The sequence below is a fragment of the Sus scrofa genome, chromosome 2, assembly GCF_054392235.1.
Source record: "Sus scrofa isolate SSC_HxYL_T2T_F1_AM1 chromosome 2, Sscrofa_HxYL_maternal_Yorkshire_Landrace_v2.0, whole genome shotgun sequence".
In the NCBI taxonomy this organism is placed as follows: domain Eukaryota; kingdom Metazoa; phylum Chordata; class Mammalia; order Artiodactyla; family Suidae; genus Sus; species Sus scrofa.
In genome coordinates, this window is record NC_139384.1 from 12,297,216 (window position 1) to 12,310,729 (window position 13,514).

General features: G+C 48.8%; 2 protein-coding genes across 10 annotated transcripts in view; one reads left to right on the plus strand and one right to left on the minus strand.

Moving 5' to 3' along the window:
* Positions 1–2,234: 2,234 nt before the first annotated feature.
* On the plus strand, positions 2,235–4,526 carry MPEG1 (macrophage expressed 1). The gene is given in 1 exon segment (NM_001267892.1): positions 2,235–4,526. A coding segment is annotated over 1 exon segment (2,154 nt). The 5' UTR covers positions 2,235–2,328; the 3' UTR covers positions 4,483–4,526.
* Positions 4,527–7,156: 2,630 nt separating this feature from the next.
* Positions 7,157–13,514, minus strand: part of DTX4 (deltex E3 ubiquitin ligase 4) — a 38,843-nt gene continuing 32,485 nt past the window's right edge. For 8 of the 9 annotated variants that reach the window (XM_085011047.1, XM_085011042.1, XM_013994298.3 and 5 more), the window contains one exon: positions 7,157–10,785. In XM_085011047.1, the coding sequence (XP_084867173.1) occupies positions 10,552–10,785 (234 nt within the window). In that variant the 3' untranslated portion in view covers positions 7,157–10,551. Of the gene's footprint in view, positions 10,786–12,860; positions 13,443–13,514 lie in introns of those variants that run through there. The other variant, XM_085011046.1, reaches the window with a different exon arrangement.

Below are 13,514 nucleotides of genomic sequence, written 5' to 3' on the forward strand. Positions count from 1 at the left end.
TTAGATCCAGGCCCTTGAAAGAGGCCATCTGGAGGGTTTATGCGGTTGCTTCTGCAGTTCAGCACAAGAAATAGTGGAAAAAAATTACTGGTGAGCAGAGTAGAGCAGGAAAGGAATGGGTGGCAGGCTCTGGTCAAACTTCTATAGGTCGTTTCCTCCTACCTGACCACTATGAGCAGCAATTCCTGCTGGTGGCATGCAAATTTAATTTGAGCCGAAATTCCCAACATTTGCACTTCCTCTTTTATTGTTTCTCTGTGAACTGAAAAGAGAACTTCCTTGAGCACAGAAAACATAGGCCCTGGCATATGAAAATTCCAGAAATATTTGATTTCTTTTGTTTTTTAAATGTATATTTATTGCTTATTTTTCTGAGTACAAAAATAACAGTTATCTATCCCTGCATTTTAGTAGATTCTCAATAAAAAATTGTCAAAATGAGTAAAAACACGCTCATTACCGAAAACACAACAAACAAAGAAAAAAAGAAAAAAATTAAATAATTCATAACGCCTACCAACTAGATATAATTGCCATCAATGGGCTGGTCCCCTGATTATGTTTGTACATAGCTGAGGTCATCTTGAATGTATATCATGCTTTTGTCACTTAACATTATGGCTGAAGAATCTTCTTTGTTATTAAAATCTTTTGAATATATAATTAGGATGTCTGCCGAATAATTGTCTTATGGATGAGATATAATTTCACTCTTGTTGGCTCTTTTAGCTATTTTCAATTTTTTGCTACGATAAAAATAAAGAGGAAAACTGTTACCGGCGTCCCCCAAAGACAATGGCCAGGTGTTTAGAGATATAGGAACACTTGAATATAGATTTATCTATATTTACTTTGCTTGCATTCTCATTAAATCAGAATGAGGTCTCATCACAATCTATTAAAAAAAAAAGCAAAAAGTAAGAAATTGTCAGTAAGTCTCCGAAACAGTAAGAGTTGTCTGATTCTGATGAACTAGCCCTGAAATAGTTTGAAGGGAAGTATGTGGATATTTCAACAGACTTTTTGGAAATATGCAAGGTATTCAACTCTAATTTTTCTCATTCTAGGATCATTCTACTGAGCTATACACTTATAGCTAAATGATTTACAAATTAACCAGGACATCCTGCATAGAGGCTTGCTTCTCTAGCCAAATATAAAACAGATACTGGTTCATTAATTAATCCCCCTTGAGTGCAAATGAATTCCCCAGAGCATGATAACTGAGGCACGAATAGACCCAGAATATGGTATTTCTGGATTTTCGGAACACCATCAGGGTTTTATGAATAATTAGTGATGCTCTGCCTGTGAAGCTGGGAAACTGGCCTCATTATTTCTGCACACACTTGTCAGCTGCATCAGTGATAATGTGCTATAATACAATTCCTTGAAACCTTTTCAGAATGCATACAGGTTGCCTGTGAATTCAAACGTGATCTTTTCAGGCTCAGCACTCCCTCTGGTTCATGGTATGATTTGGGGAACCATGAGGGTGCAATTGAGAGCTTCCGTGAACTCCTATGGATTCCCTGGGTACCACTCAATGTATGAGTTGTCCCAAAGAGTTGACAGAGCCGGGCTTCAGTTAAGCCTGTTTCTCGATCAATGGCCTAGAAACACTGTTCTAAATCGTGCAGTTTCCTACACTGATTTAGCATTAGCACACAAAAGCAAAGTCATGAAATTTTCTTCTCCTAATGATATAACAAATGAGCTGTTACCTTAGAAAACTTGAGTCATGAAGAGCTACATTCATTTTGATGCACCTATGCTGGTTACACGAACTTAACAATGGAATGAAACAATGAAAGGTATAGGCACCAACTTATTGCCAACCCCTACACACAGGAAAAGGAAACTGGTATTGAAGTCCCAGGAGAGAGGAGGTAGGGAAAATTTGAAATATCAAGAGAGTGAACCAAAAAAAAGCAAAATCCAAGCTTTCTTTCAAAGCCAGAAATCTCACATGGAGTTAAGAGTAAAGCATGGGGTTGTACTTTTTCTAAGTGTCCACTACTGCTGCAGAGTAGCCAGCTTGGGGCTGAAGGAAGTAGGGAACCTCTGGGAAGTTCAGGATTATGGATATGGGGCTGCATTCGCATATGTAGTAGAATACAATGCTCTTCAACACATCGATGGACCTTCGTATTCCAACTCACTCTCATTTCCCCATTTGCGATTAGACTAGCCTAAAGAGGAACCAGTGGCTTTAGAACTGCTGAACTTTTTGTTTCAGCAACGACTTTCTTTCCAAGCAGTTCAGTCTGCACAGAGCTCGCTGGCTGTTGCTGAGGGCTGACGTGACAGGCTGGGGCTGTCTGAGCCATGAACGGCTTCAGGGGTGCCATCCTTATCTGGGCAGTGGCAGTGTGGGCTAAAACGGACACATCTCTGGGAGAGGCAGCTGAGGCTGGATTTCAAAAATGCAAGAATGCCTTAAAACTACCTGTCCTGGAAGTCCTACCAGGAGGTGGCTGGGATAATCTTCGGAATGTGGACATGGGACGGGTGATGGACCTGACGTACACCCACTGCAAGACCACAGAGGATGGACAGTACATTGTCCCTGACGAGATCTTCACCATTCCCCAGAAACAGAGCAACCTGGAGATGAACTCAAAAATCCTTGAGTCCTGGGTCAATTACCAGAGCACCACCTCTTACTCCATCAACATGGAGCTCTCTCTTTTTTCCAAAGTCAATGGCAAGTTCTCACCTGAGTTCCAGAGGATAAAGAGCCTCCAGGTGAAGGATCAAGCTGTGACTACCCAGGTTCAGCTAAGAAACCTGGTCTACACGGTCAAAATCAACCCAGATGCAGAACTAAGCTGGGGGTTTAAAAAGGAGCTCATGGACATCTCTGAACGTCTGGAGAACAACCAGACACGGATGGCCACCTACTTGGCGGAACTCCTGGTCCTCAACTATGGTACCCATGTCATCACCAGTGTGGATGCGGGCGCTACTCTCATTCAGGAGGACCACATCAGATCCTCCTTCCTCCAGAACAGCCAGAGCAGCCACAGTGCTGTGACTTCATCTGCTGGAATCACCTTCCTAAACATCGTGAACTTCAAACTTGAGGAGAGCTACATCTCCCAGAATGACTTCACCAAGAACTACCTCTCCAACCGAACCAACTCCAGGGTGCAAAGCATCGGAGGGCTCCCTTTTTACCCAGGCATCACCCTCCAGGCCTGGCAGCAGGGCATCACCAACCACCTGGTGGCCGTGGACCGTGCTGGCCTGCCTCTGCATTTCTTCATCAACCCCGACAGGCTGCCTGACTTGCCAGGGCCCTTGGTGAAAAAGCTGTCAAAGACGGTGGAGACAGCTGTGAGACGCTATTACACCTTCAACACCTACCCTGGCTGCACAGATCTCAACTCGCCTAACTTCAATTTCCAAGCCAACGTGGATGATGGCTCCTGTGAGGGGAAAATGACCAATTTCTCCTTTGGTGGAGTTTATCAGCAATGCACCCAGCTCTCAGGGAATGAGTTTGTCCAACTCTGCCAAAACTTGGAGCAGAAGAATCCACTCACAGGTGATTTCTCCTGCCCTTCTGGCTACTCCCCCATCCACCTGCTGACCCAGACCCATGAGGAGGGTTACAACCGCCTGGAGTGTTCACAGAAGTGCACTCTCCTCATTTTCTGCAAGACGGTGTGTGAAGATGTGTTCCGGGTGGCCAAGGCTGAGTTTAGGGCTTTTTGGTGTGTGGCCAGTGTCCAAGTGTCAGAAAACTCAGGGCTACTTTTTGGGGGCCTCTTCAGCAGTAAGAGCATCAACCCTTTGACAAACGCACAGTCGTGTCCAGCTGGCTATTTTCCCTTGAGACTTTTTGAGAACCTCAAGATATGTGCCTCGCAGGACTACGAGTTGGGATTCCAGTTTTCAGTCCCTTTTGGCGGGTTCTTTAGCTGTGTGGTCGGGAACCCCCTGGTGGATCCTGCCATATCTGGAGATTTAGGGGCGCCTTCTCTAAAAAAGTGTCCGGGGGGTTTCAGCCAACACCTAGCCCTCATCAGTGATGGGTGCCAAGTATCTTACTGTGTCAAGTCTGGGCTTTTTACAGGAGGGTTTCTACCTCCTGCCAGGCTTCCACCTTACACCCGACCACCCCTCATGAGTCAGGCTGCCACCAACACTGTCATGGTGACAAATACTGAGACTGCCAGCTCCTGGATTAAAGATCCCCAGACGCACCGGTGGAAGCTGGGAGAGCCACTGGAGCTTCGCAGGGCCATGAAGGTCATCCATGGGGATGGCAGTGCCCTGTCTGGAGGAGCAGCAGCTGGGGTCACACTGGGGGTCACCACCGTCCTGGCAGCTGTCATCGCCCTGGCCATCTATGGCACCCGGAAGTACAAGAACAGGGGCTACCAGGCAGTCCAGGATGAGAGGCAGAGTTTGGTTCCAGGTGCTGCAGTGACTGGAGACGCCCTTGACCAAGGGCAGGAGCAGAGTCCAGCCTAGGTCCTCCCTGGAAACAGATGCTCTCATCTCCAGCCAGCCCATCACGTGTGTCTTTCATTTTCCTTTCTTCACGTCTGCCTTCCTAAGTGCAACCAAAAGCAGGTACAACTTTGTGACTTTCTTAGGTCTCTGGGCTAAGAAATGAACAGAGCTACGTGGACCAGGTTGGGGGAAGGGTTGGGTAGTGGTGGTGATTTTTTTTTTTCTTAAGCAAACATCATCCTAGGGCCTAAAGCATGAGGGTGGTGTCTTTTCTCTATGTGCCTCATCAAGTATCTTCACCTGAATGCTTATGTGTATAAAGAAGCAAGGGAGGATGTTAACATTTGAATTCGGAGATGATGCATTTAATCGGAGATCAGCCATGGACTCCAATTCATGAGCTGTAAGACTTCCTTCCATTAAGGGTTACCCTCCCACTATTTTGTGTTTATTTAAAGCTGTCTGGATTTCATGCTCCTAGAGGCGGACAAAGCCCCCAGATGTCCTGGTTGGCTACTGCTTTTCAGCTCTGCAGGCTCCTGTTGATGGCATGTTTCATTTCCTCTGGGTCATCCCCACCACGGCATCTGAACAGAGAGAGGTGCCTGTACCAAGCACACGTTTTCCAACTTCCCCACAATCCAGACTTACGTAGACCAGGCCACCCTTGGACTTCAGGCCAGTGTCACAAAGTCCTCAGGAAATATTTTAAGATATAAACTTCAATTAAAACGTCAAGGGAGAAGAGATAATTGGGAGACGAGGAGTGAATGAAGGAAGGATGAAAGCTGGAAAAGATTCTAGGGCTCATGGGGAACTGGAATTCTTACCCACAGCCAACTCCCTGGTTTCATCCTCTTAACTCGTCAGAAATGGGGCCAAGAAAGGAGCTGTAGGTTTGGATCGATCAAGCATTATCACTGCATGTTCTGTTACCAAGGCGCAATCCCTTACTCTTCCAGGGATGGCCATCCCTCTTCCCATCCCCCATCATAGGCACCCACGCCCCAACACACACGCACACACACATACACACCCCACATTCCAACAAGAAGACTTTTTCTGGGGTAGGAGACAAGGAAAAATACAAGAAGTCAAAGGAAACACATACCTGAGTATCAGCTCCTCCCTAAGACATAAAAAGAGCAGAAAACACCGATTATTACCTTGTCTTTATTTTTTTTCCCAGCAGACAGGAGGCTGACATGATCAAAGCAATGTTTTTAAATGAAACAAAAAAGGCATCCAACGTCATTTGTGGTCCATTTATTACAGTGCCAGGCTGACTTTCCTGGGCCATCTAGAAGGATGCATGATTGTTCCTTGACATATGAGGCTTTGACCAATTTAAGTAACAGTCTCACCTAATTGTAATTATTAGGGTGAGCCTATTAGTGTTCTTCCTCAATTTTTTTTTAAGTTACATATTTCTTGGTGTTCCCTTGTGGGATCTGGCATTGTGACTGCACAGCTTGGGTTACTGCTGTGGCAGGGGTTCGACCCCTGGCCCAGGAACTTCCATATGCCATAGGCACGGCCAAAGAAGTTATACATTTATTCACTAAGTCAAATGTCATCAGTGAGTCATCTTTAATGAAGGAGAATTTGTCCTTTCCTCATTAAATATTTGAGATCAAAAATGTTATACCAGGTCCTCCTTCAGAGGAGCTTGAAGGGTGCCAGCCTGTGAGAATTTGGGAGAGGATTATCTGCCACTCTGATACAGAGAAGTGAGTCACAGAACTGGAGCCCTGCCTTCAGCTAGGGACTCTGGTCTTTACCTCCTCTACCCCTGCTTCTGAAGCATTAAAAAGCTCTCCTAAACTTCTGGGCGTTCTGTGGGTATGTTTCAGCCAGGCTAACCCCTTTCCTGCCAATACAGACTTCTCCATGAATTCTCTGAAGGTTACTGAGTCAGAGAGACAAAGTACAGCCAGAGGCTCCCAGCCTTTTAATGCACTAACTGCCAACCAAAGGTTCTTCACAAACTTACATTTCTAAACAATGCTGCACATGAATATGCATTAAAACCTGTCCTCAAAGAACATTGTCCGACTGTTCATCCACAGAAAATCAGAACATGGGGGTCTGTGGTTTACATTCATCAAGTCACTTTACAAAGTCAGAACCCGGGTGGGGGGTTCTCAGGCTCTGCTTTTCCAGTCCTGTTTTCCTCACTGGCCAGCTTAGGGGGCCGTCTGTGGAAAGACGAACCCAGGCTTTCAAGGAACACTACACTCTATGGGCTGTCAGAAATAGAGACACATGTGGGTGACAGAGGTGGCTGTGCAATGGCATTTTATTTTTGTGTTCTCATTGGTATCGGGAGAATCAATACTAAACTTGTATTTGAAAAACCACCAACTGTAAACAATTTGAACATACACGATGTTGTAGTTGGGTGAAGGGAACTTTAAGAAGCAAACGTTCGTGGAGTTTAAGAGGTCCTTCCCCACAGTTTCACTTTCTCACTTCCCCTCGTGATCTGTGTCTGCAGAGGAACAAGAAGTCAAGCCTGGGTTATTTGGCCAAGGATGTGGGTAGGAGAGCTGTGAAAAAAATTAGAAAAGGACTCCCCCATTCAGTGGAAGGGCTTGCAGTTGCTGACAGACCCGGGGAGGTACCCCAAATACCTCACACGTAGGTGCTCTGGTCTGCAGAAAGCAGATGGAAAAAAAAACCAAAACGGCAATTTGTGGTTGTTCACTTGCCATTTATTGTTCTGCACATACACGTCATGAGCACCAGGTGGCGATGTCCTCTCACAGAGCAACACCAAGGACTTCACACCAGTTACAAGGATTTATAATAGGACCTTCGCCTGCCCTCTCCCGACCCCTCCCCCCTCCCCATCAATGCCAGTGACCACAGGCAAGAGGACAGGGCCCTTTCTTGTACCACACGGGACCTTTCCCCAATCCTCTCATGCCCACAACAGTGCAATACCAGGACCAGTACTTTTGACTGAATATAAAACCACAGAGAAGTCCAAGCTTTACAAAAGGGGGAGAGGGGGATGAAAACACAAAGGCACACGCAAATACATGTACACGATTCATCTTTTAAGGGATGAGCATATAACAAGGTTTGTCTCCAATCCCATGTGTCCTCCCTGGAGACTCAGGAAGGGAGAAACTAGGCTGCTGGTGCTAAGACGATGAAAGGAAAGGCATGGAATTCCCTGCACCTGCATGGGGCAGGGAACACAGCAGGGCTTCCAGTGGGAGAACCTCCCGAGTCAAAGTGATGGATACACAGGGCCTCTGCTGGCGGGGTTCTCACGGAACCCGAGACTGTACCTTTCCAGATTGGCACGGGACAGGGCAAAGGGATGCCCCCACCCCCTTGCCTGGCACAGTGTTAGAAAGGAAATGCAAAGATTCCTTCTGCCCAGAATGTCCCACAAGAGCAGCATGAGGATGAGGTAGCCCCTGCTGGGCATCCTCGGAGAGGAAGAGACGTGGGGCACAGACACCGTCAGCATCCTGGGGGGGAAGGCTTAAGGTGAGAAGACGACTCTGAAAGTGGTATTGCCCCCGGCACACTACCTGCCCCCAGTATCCTCTTCCTTCTGCTCTCAGGAATCCCCTTCCCCACCCACACCTTCTTCCACCCGGGGAAATCATGTTCCCCCACCCAGCTCCAGGGAAATCAGCCTCTCCCACCACCCACTGCTGTTGTCAAAGCATTTTCTTTCCCTACCTCCTACCACACAGCTCTCTGCCCACCAACCCTCAATCTGCACTGCCCCCCTCTGACAATGGGTGAGGAGCCCAGTGGGCACTTGACAGGGATGCTGAATGAAGGTGGGGATGGTACCAGGCTCATAATGAGGCTCATCTCTGGCACAAGGTAGCCTGGCAAAGGGCACGCACGTGACGTTAAACCTGCAGGGATGTCTCTTCCACTGAGTTCAGATGTTTCCTTCCCGACTGTGGCAGGAAACTGCCCCAAGTTCATGGTGTGGTGAACTTGGGACCTATCTCTGGGTCGGCAGGTGAGATAAAAGGACTGGTGGGAGAGACTGGAATTAAAACGACAGGAACAATTCCTCCTGCTGGAGCTCCCTCTGCTGGAGCCAAGTAATGTCCCTACAGCCATCTGGACAAGGAGGAAGGGCTCAACACCAGCCTGCCCCAGGGGCTGGGGGCGGTGGGGACTCAGATGAATCCCCTGGCCACGCTATCGTCAAAATAGCTGCCGGCCTAAGAGCAAGCAGCTCGGAGCCCGCTCTCAAAAGAGCTTGGCTTCCACTTCTCACTTAAGTACCATTTTTGAAGGTTCTTTTGTTTCCATTTTTCTAGCATTGAAAACCTTCCAAATACTATGAAATATATATGCATATATATACGTCAACCCCCCCAAACATGAGGTATATAAATTCAACTTAGTATCCAGAGGAACTTCCCCCAAACACATAGTTCAAAGAACCCACTTTCAAAGGGGGGGTGGGTTTCCCTTCTTGATCCCCATTCTCTCCTCCCCAACACCCAATTCCTTCCTGAATGGGAGCTGAAGGGAATGTTGGGGAGGAGATCAACAGGTCTTGGGACACAACCCAGATGCAGGTGGGACTGCACCCTGATGTCATCCCAACCCTGCTGGGCATGAGCTGGAGTCTCCCTCACGCTCTGGGGCAGCCTGTGATGGAGGAGGGAGATGGGGGGCCCAGCACCACCTCTGGGCTCTGATCAGCAAATGATCAGGGAGGCAGACTGAGGCCTTCAGTGCAAGACTGGATGGAAGCTGGCTCAGAGCCCATCATCTTTTTGTTTTTGTGTTTGACTGCACTGGCGACGTGCAGAAGTTCCCGGGCCAGGGATCGAACTCACACCACAGCATTGACAACACAGGATCCTTAACCCACTGAACCACTAGGGAACCCCCTCAGATTCCCGTCGTGAAAGATTCATACCCAGGGGTCAGTGCAGTCCTCACCTAACACATCTCCCCAAGCACAGTTCTGCCTCCGTCTGGGTCCAAGTTTACTATGGGATGGGTTGACAAAGGGTGAGGCACATCAGGGGACCATGGCCTGCCCGTCCCATCCCCATCAGAACCGGGCTCGGACATCTTGCAAGACAGAGTGTGAGAACATAAGGGGGCACTCTACCAACCTGGCCCAGTGGTGTGTGCACGCACGCACACACACACACACACACACACACACACATGCATGCGCACACACACATATGCACGTACACAGATGGCACAGAGCCCACCCTGGGCTCCACTCACAGTGACTTGATGAAACTCATGGAATCTTCGAGCTGGTCTGGGATGAGCTGGGAAGAAGGCTGTGGGTCCCTGTCCCTGAGGACGGCCAAGATGCTAAGTGGGATGCAGGCTCTGGTCTGATTAGAGAGGGACTGGAGACACCGTGGGGTTGTGCCCCACAGAGGAATCCCGGAGTCCGCCCCTCCACACAAGAGAACCAGGTGCCCTCTGGACAGGCCAAAGGTGTGAGGAGGGAGGGAGGGAGGGCCCAGAGAAGTCAGGACAATGACAAAAGCCGGGTCTGTTCCCGGAAGCCTGTGCCTCCCTGACCCTCTCGGCAAGAAGTGCTTCCTGGCTCTACACCAAGGCATCCATTTCTGATGTCACAGCAGTTCCCGATTCACCCCCTGGCCCCCCTAGTCTTGCACAGTGAGCGCTCCTCACCTCCAGGGGAGGAGAGGAAAGCGAGGACTCCGCTCTCAAAGCGGAAGCAGCAAGAAGCCAATGGAGGCATGACCCTCAGGCTTCACAAGGCCAGGGTATGGGGTGCCCACCCCCTGAGTGTGCTGGCTGTGCCCTTACTGAGGGAGCTGAGGGGGGCTCTGGCCTACCCAGCACCAAAAACGCCGTGGGAACAGACCACGGATGGCGCTCATCCCGCGTCCCTTTGGTGTTGGATGAAGTTTGTGAATGACATCGCTACTCACTCTGGGCTCCCCTCTGGGGCTGGGAGGGATGGGGGTGCAGACAGGACCAGAGGCGGGACGAGGGAGTCGGGAGGGCCCGGCACCCGGCTTTCGCCTTGACTCTCCCCACTTCCTGCTTGGTGGTCCCCATGGTGCCGCCTCCCATGCCCAAGGCCCCTCCAGCTCAGTCCTTCTCCTGGGCGGCACTGTCCTCCGAAATGCCCTGGGCAGCCAGTTCAGCCAGCACATTATCCAGGTAATTGGCATCTGGGTAGCCGTGACCAGTGAGATTAGAGCCAAACTCTGTCTTGTGATGGACCTCATTCCAGATGACGGTATCTGACTCGCCCGTGGTGCTGGAGGTCCCGATGGCAAAGATGAGGCGGCGATCCCAGGCCACAAGCAGCAGCTTCAGGACCTAAGGCAAAAGGCAGGAGATCAGAGGCAGGCAGCCAGCGTGGCTCAAAGGCCATCCCTGGGACAGTAGAGCGTCCTCCCAGGAGTCCTGGCCCTTCCTGCATCGTGATGCCCTAAGCGGCACTGTGAATAGAAAAGGACGTGGAAGTGGAGTCAGGGACCTGCAAGTTAAGTCCTGACTCTGTCACCGTCTAACTATGTGACCCTGAACCAGGCAAATCACCGCTCTGAGCTTTCATTTCCTTATAAAATGGCAATGGTACAAGTTACCTCTAAAGGTCGTGAGCCTCTTAGAGGGCACTCCGGCAAAAGTACTTTTGCCGTAGTGCCTGGCTCCTCTAAACAGATGTTAGGGACCCGTGTCATAGCTGCATGTTAAAAGCGACGATCTAAGAATTCAAGGCACTTCCCACCTGAGGTTTTCTGAGCTGTGTCCTCCACCACCGCCACCACCAAAACATTAATTTACCCACAGCCAAAGGAGCGGACTATTTGTCCGGGGACATGGTGGAAGTGCTTTGACCTCTTTCAGGCTATTTCATATATATTTTTCCCATCTGGCCCTCACGGCCACCCTTTGGGGCAGGTCTGGCAGGTACTATTATCGTCTCTATGTTACGTTATCGTCTCAATTTTATATTATCATCTCTACTTTATAGGTGAGGCTCAGAGAAGTGTCAGAGCTTGCTGAATATTCTTTTTTTTTTTCCTTTTCTTTTTCTTTTTACGGCCACTCCTGCAGCATATGGAAGGTCCCAGGCTAGGAGTTGAATCCGAGCTGCAGCTGCCGGCCCACGCCACAGCCACAGCAATGCCAGATCCAAGCCACATCTGCGACCTATGTCGCAACGCCAGATCCTTAAACCACGGAGCGAGGCCGAGGATTGAACTTGTATCCTCGCAGAGACTATGTCAGGTTCTTAATCTGCGAGGCCACAATGGGAACTCTGCTGCAGAATGTTCTAATTCAGCTACATTAAAAAAAAAAAAAATCTTTGTTGACGAAGACACACATCCGATACCCTGACCAGCATGAAGAAGGCACCTGATAAAAATGCACTGGGTTCAAAACTGAACTGCTATAAACTCGGCGTGGGCTGGAGGTGGGGAATGCTAATAGGAAGAGTAATAAGAATAGATGACATGGAAACTAAGAGCTACCAACTCCTGAGTGTTTACTTACTAAGGGCCAGGGACTGGCTCTTGTAATGGTCACTGAGTAAGACAGTGTGCTCAGTACCCCTTCTCTGCAGAAAAGGAAACAGGCTCAGAAGACAAAAGACTTGCCTTGGTCATACAACTAGTACGTGCTGGGAGAGGGGGTGTCTTGACTTCAGGACTGCCTCCTTTGGCAGTCCCTGGTCTCAGTCATTCCTCTGTTGACCCTCAGGTGGCCATCAGTATAGATTTCATATAGGAGGCTCCTTCTGACCTGAGTCTCAGAGATAGGGGAGCATTCGAGGTATAGTAATAGAGAAGGACGTATAGACATCATAAATACATATCATCCTGGGAGTGGCCGTAAAAAGTTAAAATTGCCGCCATCACATTGGGCTTTTTGTTTGTTTTTGTTTTTATTTTTTTGCCGATGCAGAAGTTCCAGGGCCAGGGATTCAACCCACATCACAGCAATGATCCAAGCCATAGCAGAGGAAAGGCCAGATCCCAAATCTGCTGAGCCATCAGGGAACTCCACTTTTTTTTTTTTTTTTTTCCCTTCCCCTCTGGGTATTTTACAAATGCTACCTGCATTTAATTCTTCAAATTCCTGCCCACACAGAAATGATCAGCACTCTTTGATAGATTAGGACACTGAGACTTATCTAAACTGTTATGTCAGTTCCCACATCTGGTAAATAGCAGAAGCAGGATTTGAACTCAGGTTGGTCTGGCTCCAAAGCCCACGCTCTTATTATCTTGCTCTGCAAAGGAGCCCACGGCTAGGGTCTGGGAACTGCAGACGTGAAGGATGTGGGTGAAGAATCAGTAGAGGGACCACTCAGACCCACGCTGTAGTAGGTCCTGGACAACAAGCTGAGAAGATTGTCAAGAAGGAAGGGAAAGCTGTTCTAACAATTTTATGTTGTTTTCTCTCACTTTATTTCTTTTCAGTGGAGGCGCCTAATGGTAGAAACAGGGTTTGAGGATGACTATTCCAGTGACACATAACCAGATTGGCAGTGGCAGGATGAGAAAAAGATTCCAGTGGTTTAGCGGACAGTGCAGGGAGGGACATGGTGGTCTAGAGCCAGAGTCCAAGACGGTTCCTGTGTCCAGTTTGGGTCTCCGGAGTTATGGGCACATCATTAACATAAAGAAGAAGGCCAGGCAGATGAGCCACCTGGGCAAGAAGATTCCAGTTTTCACAGCAGGACTTGATGGCCAAGATGTTTAGCCAGCAGTTGGGACTGTGGATCCAGGGCTTAGGTGTAGGAACCTGGTCGTTCAGGGCAACCAGGTATCAGGACTGGCCTTGAGACCTTCTCTGGGGACATTGCACTGGGCACTTCTTCAGGATGTGATTGATTTTCTTATTGTTCCAGACTGTTTCCTGCCCCGTGACAGACTAGAGCCACATCTTTTTCCATGAGACCTAAGGGGCCTCCCTGTAGGTGGTGCATCAGCTCCTGGCCTGGCTTGCCCTTGATTTTCTGGGACCTAGGAAAGGTGAGCAGAAGTGACATGTGTCTAGGAGCAGCTTTAATGGGACTGTACAACACTTCTGCTTGG